General features: G+C 43.3%; 1 protein-coding gene across 1 annotated transcript in view; it reads right to left on the bottom strand.

Annotated features, from left to right (window-relative positions):
* Window positions 1-22,685, bottom strand: part of LOC145347069 (unconventional myosin-Id-like) — a 125,368-nt gene that overhangs the window by 15,451 nt on the left and 87,232 nt on the right. The window contains exons 17-21 of the mRNA XM_080194975.1: window positions 18,966-19,189; window positions 18,063-18,207; window positions 15,398-15,502; window positions 8,055-8,168; window positions 6,966-7,120 (exon numbers count right to left, since the gene is read on the bottom strand). Of these exons, the coding sequence (XP_080051101.1) occupies window positions 6,966-7,120; window positions 8,055-8,168; window positions 15,398-15,502; window positions 18,063-18,207; window positions 18,966-19,189 (743 nt within the window). The remainder of the gene's footprint in view (window positions 1-6,965; window positions 7,121-8,054; window positions 8,169-15,397; window positions 15,503-18,062; window positions 18,208-18,965; window positions 19,190-22,685) is intronic.

Here is a 22,685-nt window from a genome sequence, read left to right as displayed (position 1 = left end):
CATACTACAGACACACCCATTCCTCAGTGCTTCAACAATGTTCACAAGTAAAAATTGCAACTGAAAATTTTTTCTGGAGACATCATTCGAAAGTTTACCATCTTGCCTGCTGTGGCATCGTAGCAGCTGAGATGGAAATTTCAGTTGAGTTTGGGTGGGAATGTCCAATCTTGGGGGCGAGCGGAGCTGGAAAATCCCACCCAAAGTAACCTAACCCTAATGCAGAGTAGTTTTAATGCCTCAAACCTGAAGGCTGGTTGAGATCAAGCTTATTTCACACAGGCTGAGAATCACCTCTGGCATTCTGCTGCTGAGGTTTCACATCAAATTTTCATGGAGTTGAGTGCTATACACACAATCACAGAGCAGCCTCCCTCAACAGAGGTTCCATAAAAAATATAATGGCACTCGGAATCTGCTCTATTCTAGAGGCTGGGGCTGCTGTCTAAATCCTAACATAACGTTCAACTGCTTCCGACCTCCATTCCTGGCTTCCTCCCCTCTCTCTCCACAGCCAGACTAAGCCCCTATTCAGTGTGCCACGGTGCAAAGGTTGTCCTGGGCAACAATGCCACCAGCAGGTGGCAGGCCCTCTCCAGCCCCTCCCGTGGCCTCTTAGAAGCCAGCCAGACGCGTGCTGACAGCTGCCTGCAACAGATTGTGCTGGTCAAGTCCTTTATGCCCAGAACTGCAGGGGAGGGAGGGAGAAGAATAGGGTTAGGCCCCGAAGCAAGCCATCTGTCACCTGTCAGAGTTCGATTCTGAGGCGGAAAAACTATTTACACCACATATCCCCCAGCTGTTGAATAATGGGATTACACAGGGCCAGTGATCAGATCAAATTCAATGTTCCTAACTAAGTCATAGCATTCTGATCCAGGCCCTTGGTAGCCAAATGTGGAAGAGTCAAGTAGCGAGACTTTAAAGTATTAGCTTTGAATTGAGGACAATGACTCAAGTCATTGATTAAAATTAGCAAACCGTATCTGACACAGAGCACAAGCGAATGGCATCAAATTCTCCACTGGTCTATCTTTTTTCACTTACATTTTGCCTCTGTAATTTCCCCTTCCCCCTCGCTCTCTCTCTCTCACTACAACTGACAGATTTATGCACGTTTTATAGGGACAGAAGATTCAAGTTTTAAAGTTTATTTATTAGTGTCACAAGTATTAACACTACAATGAAGTTATTGTGAAAATCCCCTAGTTGCCACACTCTGGTGCCTGCTCAGGTGTACCAAGAGAGAATTTAGCATGGCCAATGCGCCACATCTTGTGGACTACGGGAGGAAACAGGAGCACCTGGAGGAAACTGCAGACATGGGGAGAATGTATAGGCCCCACACAGACAGTGACTCAAACTGGCAATCAAACCCATGCCCCTGACGCTGTGAAGCAGCAGTGCTAACTACTGTGCCATCATGCTGCCCTGTAAGACTTCTGCTGGAATCGACAGCACAGTGATCATAGAATCATAGAAATCATAGAATCATACAGTGTAGAAAAGGCCCTTCGGCCCATTGAGTTTGTATCGATTTGTGAGAAACAGCTGACCTCTCATTTATCAGCACTTGGCCCTTGTTATGATGTAGAGAATCATAGTGATGCTTCAATCCTGAGGCAGGAAGGTGAAAAACATAGTAGTCAGCCCTCCGACTTATCCTAAAGTTCCTTCGAAACTTCAGATTAATCTCACAGGAAACCTGAGAGGAAAATGACCTGAGCGTTTTCCCAGACTTCCAACAAGCAGAAGGGTTGCAAGGTACCCAGGATGCAGTGCAGCATAGTCATGCTACAATAAAACCAAGCAATGAATAGGGCGGATTCTAGAGTGCAGGAATTGTGGGTTCTGTAGCAACCATTATTGACCAATTGTCGCAAGATTGAAGTGTCATGGTAAGCGATGGCACAGAACTGGGGCAGGGTGGTTGGAAGCGGGGAAACCCCCTCGAATATGATTCAATTGCACTTCAAACTGTTCAGAATTTCAGAGCTTGTACCTTGCTGTTTTGTACTAAATTAATGAATGAGGAAATGAGAAAGAGGGAGATAGCTGCTTTCGTCATGAAGGCACATCAAACAGAAGCTGTAATCACAGATCACTCAGATCTCTTATTACTCCATGGCATTATCTCCTGAACTGAGATGACTTTATGTAATTAGAAAGCACATGCCTGAGGAGATAAACTGTCTAACATTGTGGCCTGAGAACAATCCACCCACACAAGCTTTCAGGAAAGGTTTACTGAACTGTTAAAATACTGTCTAAACATTGGGTAGCTTTTCCAGATTTAGCAACTGATCTGTCTGTCAAGTGAGAGTTTCATTTGCAGGAGAGGATGGTGCAAGGTTAGATACACAATGGCCTTGTATACTGTCCCTTTCCAGTAGCAATTTGAACATGAATCTTTTAATTTTTTAAAGTTGTATTCACTGCTCATATTGCATTCTCCTCTACAATGGGGAGACCATAGGCCGACTAGCTGATTGCGGAATTGCTGTCCCCTGCTTTTTCATCAACATTAGAAACGATTAACAAGAGGTTTGCATGTCCCCATCTCTTTCTGGGCAGCGCTCCATCAATCCCTGTTGCTTCAAAAAGCAAAGTGGGCCTATCGAAGTGTGAAGAAGGGAACTGCTTTTTGGAAAGTAACCATATCAAGATGGAGTGAAAGAAAGAAAGACTTGCATTTATGTAGCAATTATCATTGCAGGAACAACCAAAATGGAACGTTTTAATATAAAAACATAAGGAATAGACTAAAGTATCCCTTAATTCATTATTTGACCAGATCATGATTGAGCTTCTAGCACTTTCCCAACCTATCCCCATATCCCTTGATTCCTTAAGTTTCAAAATAGCAACCCAATGATAGTAAACAAATTTCCTCTTCCCTCAATGCTTTTTCCTGGCACTATGGCCCTTCATTCTGGACTACAGCCAGGAGAAAATAACCTCTGAAAAGCCATTCTGTCAAGCTTTCTAAGAATATCGCTCATTTCAATGAAATTATCTCATTCTTATAAACTCCAGAGAAAATAAGTAAATTCTACATTAGTCTGTCCCCATGGGATGATCTTCCCATCCCAGACATTATCTAGTAAACCTTCATTGTAGCCCCTCCAATGCAAGTATATCTTTCCTTAGTTAGGAGACCAAAGCTGCTGAGTATGTTTTCCCTAAAACCCAATATATTTGCCGCAAGACTTCCTTAATCTTGTATTCCAAACAAATCCAAGAAAGGCTAACACATCATTTGGTTTGCTAATTGCTTTCAACATTCTGTGAGTTGTGTACAAGGACACCAGGTTTCCTCTTTATTCTTTCATGGGATGTGGGCATTGCTGGCAAGGCCAACATTTACTGCCCATCATTAATTGCCTGAGAACTGAGAGTTTGCTAGGTCATTTCACAGTCATTTCATATTGCTATGGGTTTAGAGTCACATAAAGGACAGCAGATTTCCTTCTCTAAAGGGTCTTCTTGAGCCAGATGGGTTTTTATGACAATTGATGATGGCTCCACCATTACTGAAACTAGTTTCCAATTACAGAGTTTGCAATTGAATTTAAATTCCACCAGTTGCTGTGGTGGGATTTGAACCCATGTTTCCAGAGCATTAGTCTTAGCCTCTGGATTTCTAATCCAGTGACATTACCACTACCCTCCCAAATATTCCAACATCTGTTCATCTCACCTTTTTAAAAAATATTTTGTTTTTCTAGTCCTCCTATCAAAGTGGATAAAATCATATTTTCCCATGTTATACTCTATACACCTCCTTCTTGCCTGCCCAGTTATCCATACAATCCCTACAGTGCAGAAAGATGCCAATCGGCCAATCAAGTCTGCACTGGCTCTCTGAAACAGTATCCCACTCAGGCTTTCTCCTTCATCCTATACCTACAACCCTGCGCATTTACCATGGCCAATCCACCTAACCTGCACACCTTTGGAGTGTGGAAGAAACAGGAGCACCCGAAGGGAACTGACACAGACACGGGGAGAGTGTGCAAACTCCATACCCAAAGCCGGAATCGAACCTGGGTCCCTGGCACTGTCAGGCAGCAGTGCTAACCACTGTGCCACCATGCCGCCCCAGCGAAACTATTTTTTTGAAGCTTAATCACTGTTGAAATGTAGGAAGCATGGCAGACAATTTATCCACAGCAAGGTCCCACAAACAGAAATGAGACATAATAAATAATCCATCTTTTTAAGAACATAAGAACATAAGAAATAGGAGCAGGAGTAGGCCATCTGGCCCTTCGAGCCTGCCCCGCCATTCAATAAGATCATGGCTGATCTGTCGTGTCTCAGTTCCACATTCCCGCCCTCTCCCCATAACCCTTAATCCCCTCTCTTATCAAAAACCCATCAACCCGCGTCTTAAAAATATTTAGCGAGGCAGCCTCCACCACTTCAACGGGCAGAGAATTCCAGAGATTCACCACCCTTTGAGTGAAGAAGTTCCTCCTCAACTCCGTTCTAAACCGCCCCCCCTTTATCTTGAGGCTGTGCCCCCTAGTCCTACTGTCCTTTCTGAGCGGGAAGAGCCTCTCCACCTCTATCCTATCCATCCCATTCATCATCTTATACGTCTCAATGAGATCTCCCCTCATTCTTCTAAACTCTAACGAGTACAAGCCTAGTTTATTCAGCCTCTCCTCATAGCTCAACCCCCTCAACTCCGGCATCAGCCTAGTAAACCTCCTCTGCACTCCCTCCAAGGCCAAAATATCCTTGCGTAAGTACGGCGCCCAAAACTGCACACAGTACTCCAGCTGCGGTCTCACCAATGCCCTATACAGCCACAGCAAGACCTCCCTACTTTTATATTCAATCCCCCTCGCTATGAAGGCCAGCATCCCATTTGCCTTCCTGACCACCTGCTGTACCTGCAAGCTGGGTTTTTGCGACTCATGCACAAGGACCCCGAGGTCCCTCTGCACTGTCGCCTGCTGCAGATGGTTTTTGCTAATGGTTAAGGGATAAACATTGGCCAAGATACCAATTTGTCTTCGTGCTCAAATCTATTGGGCTGGTAATTAACCATACAACTTTCTGACCTAGAGGTGAGAGTGCTACCAACTGAGCAGTGGTGATACAGATAGTTTATCAAAGGATCTAAAGCAAGGTCCTGTCCAACTGACAAGCTACAGCAAAAACAAACAAAAAGGAGAAGCACAGCACATGGATGTTGGTTCTCATTAGACAGGAACAGTGAAAAAAAATCAACAAAAACATCCAAAGGGTAGTTCGCCAACAGATCCTTACAGAAACAATCACATCGTGTGGAAACATATATCTGTTGCCATGGTACTAGAGATACTACAGAAGAGATCCCAATGGTCAAATTCATTCAGTCATTAATCCTGCCCCAAGCACTGTTTATAAAGTTAGCACAAATGGCAGACAATGGTGATCTTATTAAGGGAGGCTCACAAACCAATAAACCTGCCACATATCAAGTAATCAGTGTCAATAGGCTGTTAGTCAAAGTTAATCTTGTCTATGTGAAATGTCAGTCAGTAATAGGGAACGGAACGTTCTGCGCTTCTTTGTCCGTTCAGTACTGTATTAGTATCAGACAGTCCCAGGTCAGTCACTGTAAGGGTTCAGAATAAAATTCGATCTGTGCTATCCCATCAAACCAGGTCATTTAGGGCACTGATTTGACACAGATTAAAGTTTTCTCTGTACAATCCCATCAATGTAGCCCAACTAACAACACCTTCAAGTCCTGGTTCTGAAACAGTTAGTCGGCCTGGTTTTTGGAACTAAAGTGTATCTTTGTGTAACTTATTTCTGTACCTTATGCAGTGGAACTTTTGTTATGAGAGTGAAATCCAATCAGCCATTCTCCGTCTCCCTCTTTTCAGGAATCTTTTTTTAATGCTGACAATTTATATTAGAAGTTTAGTTTAAATTTACAAGTGACAATCCTTCCTTGCCCTAGCACTCTTTCATTTCTTGTTGGTACCTTTCCAGGACCTAATTCCCCCATTCCATCTCTAGCTGCACTGCACCATCATTTGGCTGCTTACATGGCACCTTGTGCTGTCCCATCCTAACCTCTATTGCTCTGATCCATCCTTTTGTCATCCCATTTATCAGAAACTATCCCACTATCAGACCCGGATTGTTCATACTATCCTCAGCTTCCCAAGTTCCATCTCTGCTGTTGCTATACCCGCTCAAGCTGCCACATTTCATCTTCGGTCATTCCAAACCTAACAAGAGTTAACATTCTGAAACTCATCTTAAAGAGTTTTATTTATTGCGCCATTATGGCTATTACATTGCCCACAAAAAACCCTAATGGTCTTTGAGTGTGATTGACTATTTAGTGTCAACGTGGCTAGGCCATTATTTATTACCTGTCCATAATTGCCCTTGAATGGTTGTTCTGCATCGCAGACGCATATCATTAATTTTTACACAGGTGATAACAATGAGAGCTATGAGTTACCAGATGGCTAAGGTCAAAACACAACTCCTTTAAGCAACAGCTGTTGAAGACATGGGGAGAAAGTATGGTTAGTCTATAAAGCAATTTCCTCAGTTCAGGAGGCCTAGTATTCTGGAATGGGGAGGTCAAAGGGACAAAATATCTTCTTCACTTGACCCTAAATTGTAATGTCGCAATCACAAAACTGTGGAACTAAAGCTCCCTCAGTGTAGCTTTCTTTCAACTGTAATATCACTCAGCTAGAACATCTGTATTTACCTCATCTCCTGTCATCTTCTGAGGCTTGCAAGTGTCTAACATTATGAGTTATGGTCCTGCCATATAATTAACCACTAATAATTTCTACGCTATTTTAGGGTGTTCAGTATTTCAGCTGAACACGCAGCATACAGTATACACCTTAGGTGATTGTCTACGGATGGATGAATTTCTGTACAGTCATTTTGTGTTTACATTTACTTCACGACGTAATGCTGCATGCGTCACTCACTTGCTGAAGTGATTCGCCAAGACACCAACAACTTCTCCGATCCTATTATCATTCCCCCGCTGCATCTTGTCCAGGCAAACCACTAGGTCGTCATTTGTCTTGGTGTGAAAGATGATCAACTGGTCCTTGCCGCTGGTGACACTGACTCCAGTTACCTAAAGGAACAAATGGGGATGTCAGAACTTTCTCTGGTTTGTGTCCAAGCTGAAACTTTTCAGTACACCTTCACCCACTTAACCAGGATAAAACTGATCCATTGTAATTGGTGGATTGCTGATCCTCATAGGAGGCCACAGTTAACAGAGTTGGCTACACAATTCCCCAGTCTAGTGATTTCTTTTTTACCCATGTGTCAGTGTTTCAGTCAGACCAGCCTCTGCAACTGAGTAACACAGGCTTGTGATACAGGAAGCAAGCATAAGGACAGAAGGCAGCACAGTGGCACTGTGGTTAGCACTGCTGCCACACAGCGCCAGGGACCTGGGGATCAATTCCCGGCTGGGGTCACCGTCTGTGTGGAGTTTGCACATTCTCCTCGTGTCTGCATGGGTTTCCCCCAGTGCTCCAGTTTCCTCCCACATTCCAAACATGTGTGAGTTAGGTGGATTGGCCATGCTAAATTGCCCCTTAGTGTCAGGGGGACTAGCGAGGGTAAATGCACAGGATTATGGGGATAGGGCCTGGATGGGATTGTGGTCAGTGCAGACTCGAAGGGTCGAATGGCCTCCTTCTGCACTGTCAGGCTCTATGATATATATACATTCACATATGTTTCCCATTGAAAACAGACAAGCACGTGGCTTGCTCATTTACAAATCAGCTGAAGTCACAACTGACTGGTCTAGCTGAGGTATCACCCAATTCATTCTGCAACTGTGTGCATTCAGTACAAGATTTGGGCACATCCAGAGTGGAGCTATGAAGAATGCAATCTGCAGACTTTTAGGCCATCTCTCTACAGGGGTGTTCCTAATGTGAGCTTCCATCTTTAAAGAAAATGCTCGTTGGTGAGATTTATTTTTTATATAATTGGGAAGCACCAAGAAACCCTGTCTCCAGCTGTGGGGTGATGCACAGCTGGATACTCACCTGGCTGAGTGGCAATGCCTTCATACTCTTGTAACGTTTGGCTGGCTCCAGTTTGTACAGGTGTTGGTCAGTGATGAGAATAGCTCGATCCTCACACTTGTTAAATCGATTGATCTAAGTTGAGAAAGCAAACACAAAAATCAACATTCATGACAAGGGATCTGAAACAAAAGCAGAAAGAAACTCAGCAGGTCCAACAGCATCTGTGGAAAGAGAATAAAGCTGACGTTTTGAGTCTGGATGACCCTTCATCTGAGCTGAATGCTAGTTCTGACACAGGGCGGCATGGTGGCACAGTGATTAGCTGTCTGATTGGAGTTTGCATACTCTCCCTGTGTCTGCATGGATTTCCTTCAGGTGCTCCAGTTTCCTATCACAGTCCAAAGATATGCAGGTTCATAGAATCATAGAATTCCTACAGAGCAGAAGGAGGCCATTCGGCCCATTAAACCACGCTGACAACAATCCCACTTAAGCTTTATCCCCGTGACCCCACGTATTAACTCTGCTAATTTCCCTGATACCAAGGGGCAATTTAGCATGGTCAATCAACCTAACCTGCACATCTTTGGAGTATAAGGGGAAGCTAGAGCATCCGGAGGAAACCCATGCAGATACAGGGAGAACGCACAAAGTCCACACAGACGATCACCCAAGGACAGAATTGAATTTGTGTCCCTGGTGCTGTGAGGCAGCTGTGATAACCACTGTGCCACCTGCTGCCCCAGTTAGATGGATTGGCCACACTAAATTGCACCTTAGTGTCCAAAGATGTTTAGGTTAGGTGGATTACCCATGGTAAATGCATGGGGTTATGGGGATAGGGTGGAAAGGGACCAAGAACATTCTAAGTACCAAACGAGTGTGAAAATGGGAGAGAATTGTGCCCATTTTTTGGGCAAGCTTCTAGTTGCAATTGTACGGCAATTAGAAAAAAAGAGGCAACATGTGATTCTTGCCAATAGGGGTAGTGGGCAGAGCCTATTTGGACATTAAATGGCTGTTTCAAAATACACAGAGTAGACACATTTCAATGAGAAATAACAAATTCCAAGGGGAGGATCCACCATGCATAGCTAACTAAAAAAGTTAAAGTAGGGTCTTTTAAGAGACTTATAAATAAGTACATGGAACTTAGTAAAATAGAGGGTTATAGGTAAGCCTAGTAATCCCTAAGGTAGGGACATGTTTGGCACAACTTTGTGGGCTGAAGGGCCTGCATTGTGCTGTAGTTTTTCTATGTTTCTATGTTTAGTACTAAATTTAAAGGAAAAACATAGAATCACAAAACTGGGTGACAGAAGATTGGACAGAATATTAAAAAAACAGCAAAGGATGACAAAAAGATTAATAAGAAGGGAAAAATTAGAGTATGAGAGAAAGCCAGCTAGAAATGTAAAAACAGATAGTAAGAGTTTATGTAGATTTTTAAATAAGAAAATTTAACAAAGTGAATGTTGGTCCTATAGAAAGTGCAATTGCGGAATTGATAATGGAAAGTAGGGCGATGACAGATCAATTAGAAAGATATTTTGCATCAGTCTTCACGATAGACGATACAAGTAACATCCCAGAAATAGCTGAAAATCTGGCATAGGGAAGCTCAAGAAAATTACAATCACTAGGGAAGCGGTACTGAGCAAATTGTTGGGTCTGTGGGTCCCCTTGGGTCTGTGAACTGACAAATCCTCAGTCTGGATGGACTTCAGCCTAATGGCTTGAAGTAAGTGGATAATGAGATAGTTGATGCATTGGTTTTAATTTTCCAAAGCTCCCTAGGTTTGAGGAGGGTTTTATTAGATTGGAAGGTAGCAAATGTAAATTCAAAAAGGGAGGGAGACAGAAAGCAGGAGCCTACAGGCCAATTAACTTCACATCTTTTATAGTAAAAATGTTAGAAGTCATTATTAAAGACTTTACAGCCAAACTGGCTTCTGAGACACAGGGTGATCAGGGTGTCCAAGCAAGTACAGCAAGTAATTAGGAAAGATAATAGGATGTTATTGTTTATCTTGAGGGAAACTGATTACAAATGTAGGGAGGCTATGGTTCAGTTGAACGGGGTGAGATCACATCTTGAGTACTGTTTATGGTATTGTCTTCTGATTTAAGCAAGGATGTAAATGCATTAGAAGCAGTTTAGAGAAAGTTGCTAGATTAATACCATAAATGGGCAGCTTGTCTCTTGAGGAAAGGTTGGAGAGGTTAGGCTTCTATCCACTGGAGTTTAGAAGAGTAAGAGGCAACTTAAAGCATATAAGATCCTGAAGGGTCTTGAGAGTTTGGATGTGAAGAGCATGCTTTCTCTTTTGGGAGAACCTAGACCAATGGGTCACTGTTTAAAAATAAGGTGCTATTCAAGATGGAAACAAGGAGTAATTTTTTTCTCTCTGAAAGTCATCAGTTTTTGGAACTCCCTTCCTCAAAAGGCAGTGGGAGCAGAGCTTTTGAATACTTTTAAGGCTGAGTTAAATAGATTCTTGATTAACAAGCAGATGTAAAGATTATCGGGGGTAGGCGGGAATATGGGGTTGAAGTTACAATCGGATCAGCCATGATCTTATTTAATGGTGGAGCAGGCTTGTGGGGCCGAGTGGCCTACTCTTGCTCCTAATTCGTGTGCTCACTTGTCTGTATATAGAAGGTATCTTCCAGACATGAGGCAAGAACATGAGGATGGAATTTAATGCGGAGAAGTGTGAGGTAATTCACTTTGGTAGGAGCAACAGATGTGTCGAGTATAGGGCTAACGGGAGGACTTTGAATAGTGTGGATGAACAGAGGGATCTAGGTGTGTGTGTACATAGATCCCTGAAAGTTGGGAATCAAGTAGATAAGGTTGTTAAGAAGGCGTACGGTGTCTTGGCGTTTATTGGTAGGGGGATTGAATTTAGGAGTCGCAGTGTAATGTTGCAACTGTACACTACTCTAGTGCGGCCGCACTTGGAGTACTGTGTGCAGTTCTGGTCCCCGCATTACAAGAAGGATGTGGAGGCGTTGGAGAGGGTGCAGAGGAGGTTTACTAGGATGGTGCCTGGTATGGTGGGGAGGTCCTATGAGGAGAGACTGAGGGATTTAGGGTTGTTTTCGTTGGAAAGAAGGCGGCTAAGAGGGGATCTTATTGAAACATATAAGATGATTAGAGGTTTAGATAGGGTGGATAGTGATAGCCTTTTTCCTCGGATGGAGAAAGCTAGCACGAGGGGGCATGGCTTTAAATTAAGGGGGGGTAGCTACAGGACGGATGTCAGGGGTAGGTTCTTTACCCAGCGGGTGGTGAAGGATTGGAATGCCCTGCCTGCTGCAGTTGTAAATGCGTCTAGTTTGGGGGCGTTTAAGAGATCTCTGGGTAGGTTTATGGACGAAAAGGGATTGGTATAGGCTAGTGGGTCATTGTTTTTGTAACTGGTCGGCGCAACATCGTGGGCCGAAGGGCCTGTTCTGCGCTGTAATGTTCTATGTTCTATGTTCTATGTTCTAAGTCCTGGAATGTTGAATGGGCCTGGCTGTGAGAATCCAGTGAGTGAGGAAATGGGGGTCGGGCTAGAGAGGACAGGGGGCATGATCTTATGAGTGGGGGCGGGGCATGGTAGCAGCTGCCCTCAGCGGGCACAGGATACTCCTCTTCCTCAGCTTGCATCATCAAAGCCACTGAGTTCCTTATTCCCTGCCTTCCCCGCACACCAAAGCGTTGCAGTAGAAGTAGATTGAGGCCTTTACATGTAAGTTAATTGGCTTCTGAAGGGCCTCAATAAGCCTGAGGCTGGGTCGGTTGCCTTATACCTCACCTGCTCTGGTAATGTGGCAGACAGGGTGTGGAAAGGAGACGGGCTAGCTATCTTCAAATATGCTGCTGGGGACACTGAAAATTCAGGCTATTATCACGTCCTGTCTGTGTGGCTACTTGTTAACAGGGAATCCTCTGAACCAATTCGAGCCCTCCTGACCATTTCAGACAGATTGCTGTCTAGTTGCTTGACAGCCAAGATATCACTCCAAATTGTTTTTGAAGCTATCCTAGAATAAAAGGAATTAAAACTGCCTTTTGCTTAGCAACATTAGATCGTCCACAGTTCAAAGACTTAAAATAGCTCTCAATCACTGACTTAAACAGCCCCTTATGGTGCTCGCTAATGAATGAAATGGCCCGATCCATTTGTCATTTTTCAACAGCTTGACAGCTCTGTGAGAAAGCTAATCATTGAAGGACGAAAGGAAGCAATCATTCATTAAGCAGACTAAAGCCTGCAGAAACAGTGAGCAATAATCCATTTTAACCTTTTGCTTGTGATTTGGCCAACAAGAAGGATTTCAATAAATTGTCGATCGTTAGAACACTGAGTCTCAAATATGTGTGTGTATCTATATATTTATGTATATTATATATATATATATGTATGTATACACGCATGTGGTCATTCAAATGAACACACAACACACAGACACGCTCACAAGGGTACAGATATATATTTGATTCAGGTGGAATTTAAATCCAAAAAGAAGCGTGGATTTGGATTTATTGGATGGGGGTTTAAAGTATTAGACATCTAAATTCTGACCCTGATCCCCTCTAATGAGTCCACTTCCAGTTTTAACAGAAATAGGATGACGGTGAGTGGGGGCAATGTAAAAGACCAAACCACTTCAGAGAGATGGGTTGACACTTTAAATATAAGGATAAAACTGTGTCACATGCCCCCAATCTTATCAATTTCTCCTAATCTCCCCCTCATGAGTCCTCTAATCATCGCCATGCACCGACCCCTCTCCACTGCCCCCAGGATCCCAGGAGATCAAACACCTGACTCAGGACCGGAATCTATCATCCCAGGATTGGCACCCTCAACTTCCCCTTCCTGAGTCAGGTCCCTGAGGCTTTCTCTAGGCTGCTTTGTTCCCAAGTGGATGCCTCCAATGTTGATCAGACTGGTTAGTATTGCATAGTGAAACCCCCTGGTGCATGGGATCTGTAACTTCCCAGGTTCCCCATCCTCTGCCCACACGCCTGCTGGAGCAACCATGTTAACATCAACACATATATACCCACGTCTGTGTACAAGTACAGTCACACATAAACATATCCACATCCATTTATCAAAGTGCAGACAAAACCATACAGACTTATTCACACACATAATGTAGAAGATTGGATCACATGTCAGATATAAGTATGTGTGCACATGCAAACAGATTATTATTTATTCATATAGATAAACTCGTGCATACACACCTTCACACACACAGACAAACAGCCGGAGTTAACGTTTCCCTGCTGATAGGTTTCAAGCTAGAAGCTTTCATTAAATCCAGTGGACAGTCTGTCTGCCACCTTCCTGCCTGTCTTTGCCCCAATACAGTTATACCATTGACATGGATAGCATCAGGCACCCACACACCAGTGAGCCAATTGAGGCCCATATAAAGGCTCCATTCTGCCTCTGGTAGGAGAGGCCCTATGGCAAGCACCTAGCTCAACAAATTTCTATGCATAGGATAGTGGCAAGTGTTGGGAGTGGAGGGGAGGGAAGAATTCCCTGGGCTCACAGGGGCTCCCCTAAGATTCTAACCTTGGACCAAGATTGCTCTCTCCCCACCTACCCCTCCCCCCCCCCCCTCCACCCACATAGCCTTTCAAACACCAGCCTCACTGCCCTCCTCATCCTCCTGTGAACAGTTTTCGTCCCCTTATCCATAGAAAAATATATTGACATTGCATACAGTGCAGAGAAGGTTCGCTAGGCTATCCTGGGTATGAAGGGATTTGCTTGTGGGGAGAGGTTAAGTAGGGTGGGCTTGTACTCATTGGAGTTTAGAAGAATGAGAGAGGATCTTATTGATGCACCTAAGATTCTCAGGGGGCTTGGCAGGGTAGATGCTGAGAGGTTGCTTCCCCTTGTGGGAGAGTCAAGGACAAGAAGGCATAATCTCAGAATAAGAGGGTCATCCATTTAAGACTGCGATGAGGAGGAATTTCCTTTCCCAGAGTGTAATGAATCTTTGGAATTCTTTACTGGATAGCGCTGTAGGGGCTGGATCATTAAGTATGTTCAAGGCTGAGATAGACAGATTTTTAATCAGTAAGGGAATCAAGAGTTATGGCGTTAAGGCAGGGATGTGAAGTTCAAGATTATATCAGATCAGTCATGATATCATTGAATGGTGAAGCAGACTCAGTGGGCTGAATGGCCTACTTCTGCTTCAATATTTTATGGTCCTAGCCATCTCAGCACACTGTGAGATTCTCAACCATACTTAAATAATCTGGAGATACACACTCAGCTTCTGATTGGCTAGCAGCTCTCTGAGGTGGGACTTTCTGGTCCAGAAGGGTACATTTCCTGCCTCCAGCCCATTCAAGGCCAATTGGCTGGCAAATGTGGGGCAGCCAAAGGTCCCCTTGGCAGGCTGCCCCCAACCTTTTAATTGGGTGGGGCATGGTTAAGGTATTTGGTGCCTTGTATAATTCAGCCCATAATCAGGCATATCTGTAAAAAACATGAACACTAATATAGCATTTAAATATCTATACAGAATTATTGTATTGACACATATACCAACATACAACTGCACATGCACATACATACTGAAGAATATGTTAATGTTGTTGTACAAGATTCCTTCACTATTATACACCCACTCTTAAAGATCCTAACAGAATTTATCAGAGGAATGAATTTCATTCAAGCCCTTCACATCCTTTTCTATTTTATTGCAAACTGTGACTTCCAAACCATGCTTTTGAATGTTGACAGGGAAGAACTTTGAATAAAAGATGTTAAGCCCAAGAAGAGACTCCCCCATGAACAATCCCATTTCCAACACTGGTTAAAGAATGAGGCGAAGACGAGTTTTGTAAATGTATGCATGGAGACGTTTGCTGAGAGGAATCAGCACACAAAGCCTCCATGCATTGCTAAGATGGAAAAAGGATCCACTGGAGAGATGATGAGAAATGTTTTTATGTAGCGAGTTGTTATGATCTGAAAAGCACTGCCTGAAAGGATAGTGGAAGTGGATTCAGCAGTGACTTTGAAGACGGAATTGGATAAATACTTGAAAAGGCATAACATTCAGAGCTATGAGGAATAGCAAGAGGTGAGATGAAATGAATATCTCTTTCAAAAAGCTGACATCAGCATGATGGGCTGAATGGCCTCCTTCTGTGCTGTGAAACAATGGCAACAATACTTCGTTGATTATTTGAACAGAGAAGTACATTCAAACAGCTTTAAAATAGTAGGTGGGGTGAATGCCACATGAACGTGCTCTGAGTGTTCATCTGCTACTATGTCTCACAGAGATGTTCCAGTTATAATGAGGGTGCATTTACTCTTTGTCCTTACCTTTCTTACATGTGCTGAGAACAGCACACTGCTGAACTGCTCCTTGCCTTTTAGGCTCTTCGTGGCTGTGGCAAACTGGGCCGTCATCCCTGGGTTGTCCCTGGCCTGAAAGAAGAGAGATTTTCCTGTCAGGCATTTTGATGCTCGATTACACCATAGTTATTATGTAACTTAAACTCTATTTTCCACCTTCACTCATACAACTGTAATACTTCTACCAAACAAAATTCAACCTGTCTCAAGTTTGGAAAGAAAGAGTAGAACAGGAACATAGGGCAGGGAGAGAATTAACAAAAGAAACATGGAAACATAGAAGATAGGAGCAGGAGGAGGCCATTTGGCCCTTCGAGCCCGCTCCGCCATTCATTACAATCAAGGCTGATCATCCAACTCAATAACTTAATTCTGCTTTCTGCCCATACCCATTCCACTTTCCCTAAGTGTCAAATCCAGTCATCTTTTGAATACACTCAATGTTTTGGCATCAACTACTTCCTGAATTTCACAGGCTCACCACTCTTTGGGTGAAGAAATGTCTTCTCACCTCCATCCTAAATGTTCTACCCCAAATCCTCAGACTGTGACCCCTGGTTCTGGACTCCCCCATCATCAGGAATATTCTCCCTGCATCTACCCTGTGTAGTCCTGTTAGAATTTTATAAGTAACAATAATGATAATAATCATTTCCACAGTATCTTTAACACAGTTAAAAATAATTCTCTATGTGCTTCACGGAAGTGTAAGTTGATAAAAACTCAGAACAAAAAAAGGTGTTAGGTAGAGGAAAGACAAAGGACTTGATCATAGAGTTAGGTTTAAGAGAGAGAGAGAGATAGACAGATATTTAGGGAGGGAATTCCAAAGGGTGAGGCATTCACAGGCGAATGTATAGCTGCCAATTCTGGTACAAAGGAAATTGTGAAGGAACTGGAGAATATACAAATTCATTGAAATATACATGAACAAAGGAAGGGAACAAAATAATGACTACAGATGTGAGGAGTCGCTTTCAGATACTGTAACCTGGATTTTCACCCTCAAGTCACATAGCCATAGTCAGGAAAATTCCCAGCCCACTTGCCTCAGAAGAAAGTGCCCACAAAGGTGTGATATTCATTGATGGGGGTATGGTGTGGGCTGGAGTCAGGCCAGTAGACCCAGAAAGATGTTGGATGAGCCAGGGCTGGCGGGTGCAGAGGTGGGCTATTTAAAAGGACAGTATCAGTTTATGGGACTTTGTCCCAGTTTAAATAAATACACAAAGGCCCTCTATCCTTTATCCAGCATACCCTTTTATCCTCTAAACATTCTCCATGCTCCGTCCATGACCCTTGAGGCTGTCATGCCAAACTATGGCATCTTCCATATGGCTGAGAACCCAGGCAAGCATTCGCCTACTAAAGCACCTTTGCTCAGAGAAAACATTGCTTTATTGACAGTGCAGTCTCTCTGGTACTGTCAATTTCACAATGTTTATGCAAGGGTTTGTAGTGTTTGTTAGTGATACTCTAAAATATTTGGTGATTGACACTTTTATTAACTTCTAGTGAAATTATTTTTTTCAATGTAGGAGAAAGTTATGAATGGATTACTTTTTTAAGGGGTTTTTTAACACATCCTAGTGTCACTACAGGGTTCATTGGTTGTAGACAGTATATAGTGGATCAATGGGCATGAGAATGCTATAGTTTGGCATGGGGGTTATAGGGTGTGAATGGAAGGGCATTTTTAATTTGATATATTATTGTCACATGCATTGGTATACGATGAAAAATATTGCTTCTTGCTATGTAGACAGAACATACTGTTCATAGAATACATAGGAAAAGGAGAGGGTGCAGAATATAATGTTACAGTCATACTTCAGGTGTAGAGAAAGATCATCTTATATATTGACTTTGGAGACATAAGAAGTCATAGAGGGTGGGTGGAAAGGCTGAGCTTGGCACTGGAAGCAAGAAGGGCCATGGAGAGGAAATTGTAGAACTTGGTATGGACAGCATGAGGGGCCATGGGGATGGCTGGAAGAGCAAAACTTGGCATAGGGGGCATGAGGAGGACCTTTTGAACTATCTTTTAAAATGTGCCCTCATGCAGACTAGGGTTCAAATTCCTCTTATGAGTTGGGCTCTTTAATAAACTGGCCTGACTCCATGGAAATTGCAGGGGAGTGAGATGTGCCTATTTCCTCTGTGAACCCAGCCAGATTGTGAGTTCCAAATGCAGGCTTTTGACAGAAACCAGTCTGCATCTTTCAAAGGGACTCCCAGAAATCAGACAGCCTGGGAATGGGGTCGGGAATCCCAGAATCGGGACTCACCTGTCACTTTTAAAGGGCCGTTGAGTCATCCTGACTCAGTTTCAATCCAGGCCTGTGTTCCTGACAGATTCCCTTATTCATTGTCTTGGATGCCTGTCATGCATCCTGTGTGATTTTTCCATAAAATCACGTGTACTATGTGCCAGAGGAACTCTTCAACAATGACCTTAGCCAACTTTGCTCTTGCTGTTTCTTTGTGAATGACCTTGAGATGGTCACGATGTGAAAAGTGTTGTAAGAATTCAAGCTGTCCAATTTATCCAGGGGCAGGTGTAATGTGCAGACAAGGCCCTAGTACACATGGATGAATGGGGACAACAGAGTGATGGTTAATCGGGACTCACTGATGAGAGGTAGTCCTGCTCCCAGGTTCTCTGCACACCCCAGTCTTTCCTTCGTCCCGACAGTGCATCCATGGCAGCGATCTTCACCTTAATTTGTGGCATGTCGGAGGGTGGGATGTTCTTCACAATCTGCCGAGCCCGCCACCTGCAGGAGATTAGCGCAGGACAAAAATTAAAGCAAGCAACAGAAAGAATGCTGATTTTGTCAGGTTTTAACAGATGGAAGTATGCATTTCTCTATTAAATTTCACTCTCTCTCAGTTAACCACAGGGGTGAATTTTCTCAGGAATTTTCCTATCTTGTGCTGTCCCTTCAGTGGAGCCAGGAAGCAGAGCGGAGGAAATTCATGTTATATCAACATGCATCTTTTAAAGATAATGGTTATGAGTGGTTAATGAAAGACTAAATAAAACTGCCTTGAGATGAGGAGGAATTTCTTCAGCCAGAGGGTGGTGAATCTGTGGAATTCATTTCCACAGGAGGCAATGGAGACCAGGTCAAGCCAGGTAGTGGGGCGAGACTGGAGAATTCTGTTTCTAATTTCTGATGTACCCACCCTGTGTGTGTGTGCGCGTGTGTGTGTAAAATAGATTGGCTTAATTGATTTTCCAGCCCCGGCGTGGCAGTTCACGCCATGGAGAATATGGTGAGCCATTCAAAAGTCCATTCACTTCAGTGGCAGTGGAAGATCCCATGGGCTGAATATTCTGGGCAAGTTGTAACCACGCTTTACTTGCTTTAGGAATGCTTGGTAGGAAGGAGAAAAGGGAAATTTTATTGCTGACACATCCTGCAGCTACCCTGAAAGTATTTGGTGGAGTGGTGTAGAGTAGAGGAATTTTGGCACTGCATTGTTTAATGTCAGCACAATAAGTTAAAGTTCCTTAAAGAAAATACCTTACCGTCTGAACAAATTCTTCATGTTCTCCTCAAATTTGACTAAGACTGTGGGAGGTGTTGGCCATGTCACACTCTTTCCATAGTCGCTCATGCTTCGCACATTCTGGAAGCGCCTCACAACCTCTATGAGATATGCCTTGACCTTGAATGTCTTGTAATAACTCATGATCTTATAGACAGCTCTCATACCTCGGCAACGTCTCCTGGCAAGAGTTCCCCTCCAGATCTGTTGAGGGAAACAGCGGAAACAATTTGCTGAGTGTGAGAATGCTTAGCATTTCATTGCACATGTTTTATTTCCAATTATCAGATTTCACTGAAGTGTTGAGCCAATATTAGCTATTCATCTCAACTACCAGGATTTAAATCTACCTCTTAGTAAAAGTCTGTGAGTTTTCTCTTTCTGCAATTTGTGTACTGTAGCTCTCAGTCTCAAATTGGTACAGGTCATGATGTATATACAGCACAGTGACACAATGGTTAGCACTGTTGCCTCACAGTGCCAGGGACCCAAGTTTGATTCCAGTCTTGGAATCTGGAGTTTGAATGTTCTAACAGTGTCTGTATGGGTTTTACTCTGGGTGCTCCGATTTCCTTCCACAGTCCAAAGATGTGCAGGTTAGGTGGAATGGCCATGCTAAATTGCCCCTTAGTGCCCAAAGATGTGTAGATTGTGTGGATCAGCCATGATAAATGTGTGAGGTTATGATGAGAGAACAAGGGGGTGGGTCTGGGTAAGATGCTGTTTTGGAGAGTTAGTGCAGATTTGATGGGCGGGATGGGCAGAATGGCCTCCTTCTGCACTGCAGGGATTCTATGGATTCTGTAGGGATTCTATAGGGATTCTATGGGAGCCCCCAGCATCAGAACTGCAGATATGTTATCTCTGATTAGCAAAGTTGCTCAGAAGCATTACTCAATGTCCAGTATACAAATGAAAAGATATTCTTCTGCGACACTATTATGATTTGAAGTTGCGGCTGAAAGACAATGTATGGTGGAACCTTGTGCCCTCCTCCATGGTGTGGTAGATGACATGGGACAGATATTGTATCAGGTGGCCGAGGGTGGAAGGACCTTTCGGCCCTGTTGATGCAGCTGATGCACTTCAGTGGCCAAGGCTCACATCCTGTTCGGGTTCCCAGTGAAGTCATTCAAAGACAGGCAGTGCCGGATGAAGGGACATGGCATTGGGAAAGTAGGATGGGACTGCTGAGAGCTACCTTCTGTCCGTGCTGCTGACCACCCTCCCCATTGACTCCCACCCCACAATCCTCCTCCCACCCATCACTCAGTTGTGATCTGGAATCCAGTGATGATCCTAGGCCTGATACAGGGGTTATAGTAGCAGCAGCCACCACACACCAGTGGCACTGCCATTCAATAGAGCTATTGGCCTCTGATTTCTCCCAGGGGAAGGCCTGCCACTGGTGCTTGACTGGCACATAATATGGTCTTCCTGAAAAAAGGCAAACTGGTGCTCCCCCTGTTCTCCCAGCCAGCAGCCGAGGTCCCTATCTCCTCCACAAGATTCCACCCATAGTCTCCAAATGGTTGATGGGCAATATAAAAGAAGCTTTACTCTAACACATGTTGTACCTGCTGTAGGAGTTTTTGATGGGACAATGCAGAGAGAGTTTCACTCCAGAGTGACAAAATAAAAACAGCAAATGCTGGAAAAACTCAGCAGGTTTGGCAGCATCTGTGAGAGAAACGGAGTTAACTTTTCATATGGAATACCACTGTTCTGCCTACCAGAGGAATTGTAGTAGGCAGGACACAGACCATGCAAAGGCCCATTGACCTTGGGTGGGATTTTCTGATCTAGGGGTGAGCAGGGCTGTAAAATCCTGCCCTTCAAGTCAGTATGACTTCTTCAGAGTCTTACCGTATTATTATTTCCATTAAAGTCAACAGAAATAAAAATCATGAGAGATAGAAAATAGGCTGCAGACTTACTATGGTTTTGCATTATTGTACAAAGATCTCTCCCACATCTCTATGTGTTAATCCCAAAGGGATTTCTCTAAACATATACCATCAGTAGCAGATCCTATGGCTTTGATGATTTTTGCTGTGGGGGTTTCACCCAGTTACTTGAATCTGACAAACTCCACGCTGACACAGTGAACAGAGATCCAAGCATGTTCTGTATACAGATGAGAAGAATATTGATAGGGAGATGTGCCCCATATTTCGAAAAGGAGACTGCTGAGACTGCTCGCTGAATCCTCTGTGGAATTCATGCTTCAGCTTCAACTGCTTGATTAAGAACTTTTCTATGAATAATTAATTAAAAATTAATAAATCACTGTGAGCAGCTGCATCTGAAGCTTGCAGGTTTTAAAATATCATAGCTGCTTCTCTACCGCTGAAATTCAATCCCACTGTGTCCTATTTTTATCTTGCAGGTCAATCCCTCTCTGTTACATTCTGGTCTGCGCTATTTTATCATGGTTGTTATCTATATTAAGCACACAGAGGAAATGAAACCTCTTTGGTGTTAGGGAGGTGTAAGAGGAACAAAAGTAAAACACAACAGGCAATTCAACATCATTGTAACAAGGCCTATTCTCCATGATCTTTGTGCTACAATGATTTCTGAATGTCTGACACTCCAACAATAACGTGTTTTTATATAGTGCCATTACCATAATCAAACTTCCCAAGGACTTCACAAGAGCGTTATTAACACAAAGATAAGGAGATATACGGGGAGGTGATGGCCCAGTGATATTATCGCTAGACTATTGATTCAGAAGCTCAGCTAATGTTCTAGGGACGCAGGTTCGAATCCAGCCACGGCAGATGTTGGAATCTGAAATCAATTAAAAAAATTACGAATCTACCGATGACCATGAAACCATTGTTGATTGTCGGGAAAATCCCATCTGGTTCACTAATGTTCTTTGCGGGGAGGAAATCTGCCATCCTTACTTGGTTTGGCCCACATGTGACTCCAGAGCCACATCAATGTGCTTGACTCTAAACTGCCCTCAGGCAACCATGCCAGCCAGCAATGCCCAAGTCCCATGAATTAACAAAAAAAAGGAAGATGACCAAAAGCTTGATTAAATAAATTAATTAATTAATGTCTGTAAATTAGTCTTATTGGGAGTTACTAGGACTCACAAGAGAGGTTTTATTGGCTGAGACTGGATCGATACAATTTGAATGCGAAATCACCAGAATCTACCCAAGACACACTATTAGACCATTTCCTTGAAGACTTTTCAACTGCAGTACACTTGCTTGCCATCAGGAAGCCACATTCAAAAAGCTCTCAGACAATAGAAGAGAAAATATTAAGCTGAGGAAAAAATAGCTTGTAATTCTGACATGGGATGCTGAATCCACTGAATTTTGATGTCTGTACATGAATACCAGTGTATATTTGTGCGTGTTTTTTGTAAATGTGGGTACTTGTTTACTTGTATGTCTGAATACCTGCTTGCCTATGTATGTGATTGGGTACTTGCGTCTTCATCTCTACCTGTCAGCATGGTTGCACTTTTTCAAGTAATATTCAGGTTATTCAGCTGCCTCAGTTTCTCTGCTCTAGTTTCTAAAAGGGGAAGAATCTCAATTTCAAATCCTCCCCCTAGGGCCAGATAAATGGCATCTCTATAAAAGAACCGGACATTTATCAAACCTGGCATTACGAGGACAAGGTCCTAAAAGTAGGCCAGACATCTTCATGTGAGCTATAAAGAGCTGACAAT

Source organism: Carcharhinus amblyrhynchos, chromosome 8 (assembly GCF_965287045.1).
Source record: "Carcharhinus amblyrhynchos chromosome 8, sCarAmb.v2.hapA, whole genome shotgun sequence".
Classification (NCBI taxonomy): domain Eukaryota; kingdom Metazoa; phylum Chordata; class Chondrichthyes; order Carcharhiniformes; family Carcharhinidae; genus Carcharhinus; species Carcharhinus amblyrhynchos.
The sequence above is the reverse complement of the archived record's forward strand: the minus strand, read 5'-3'. Positions and strand labels throughout refer to the sequence as shown.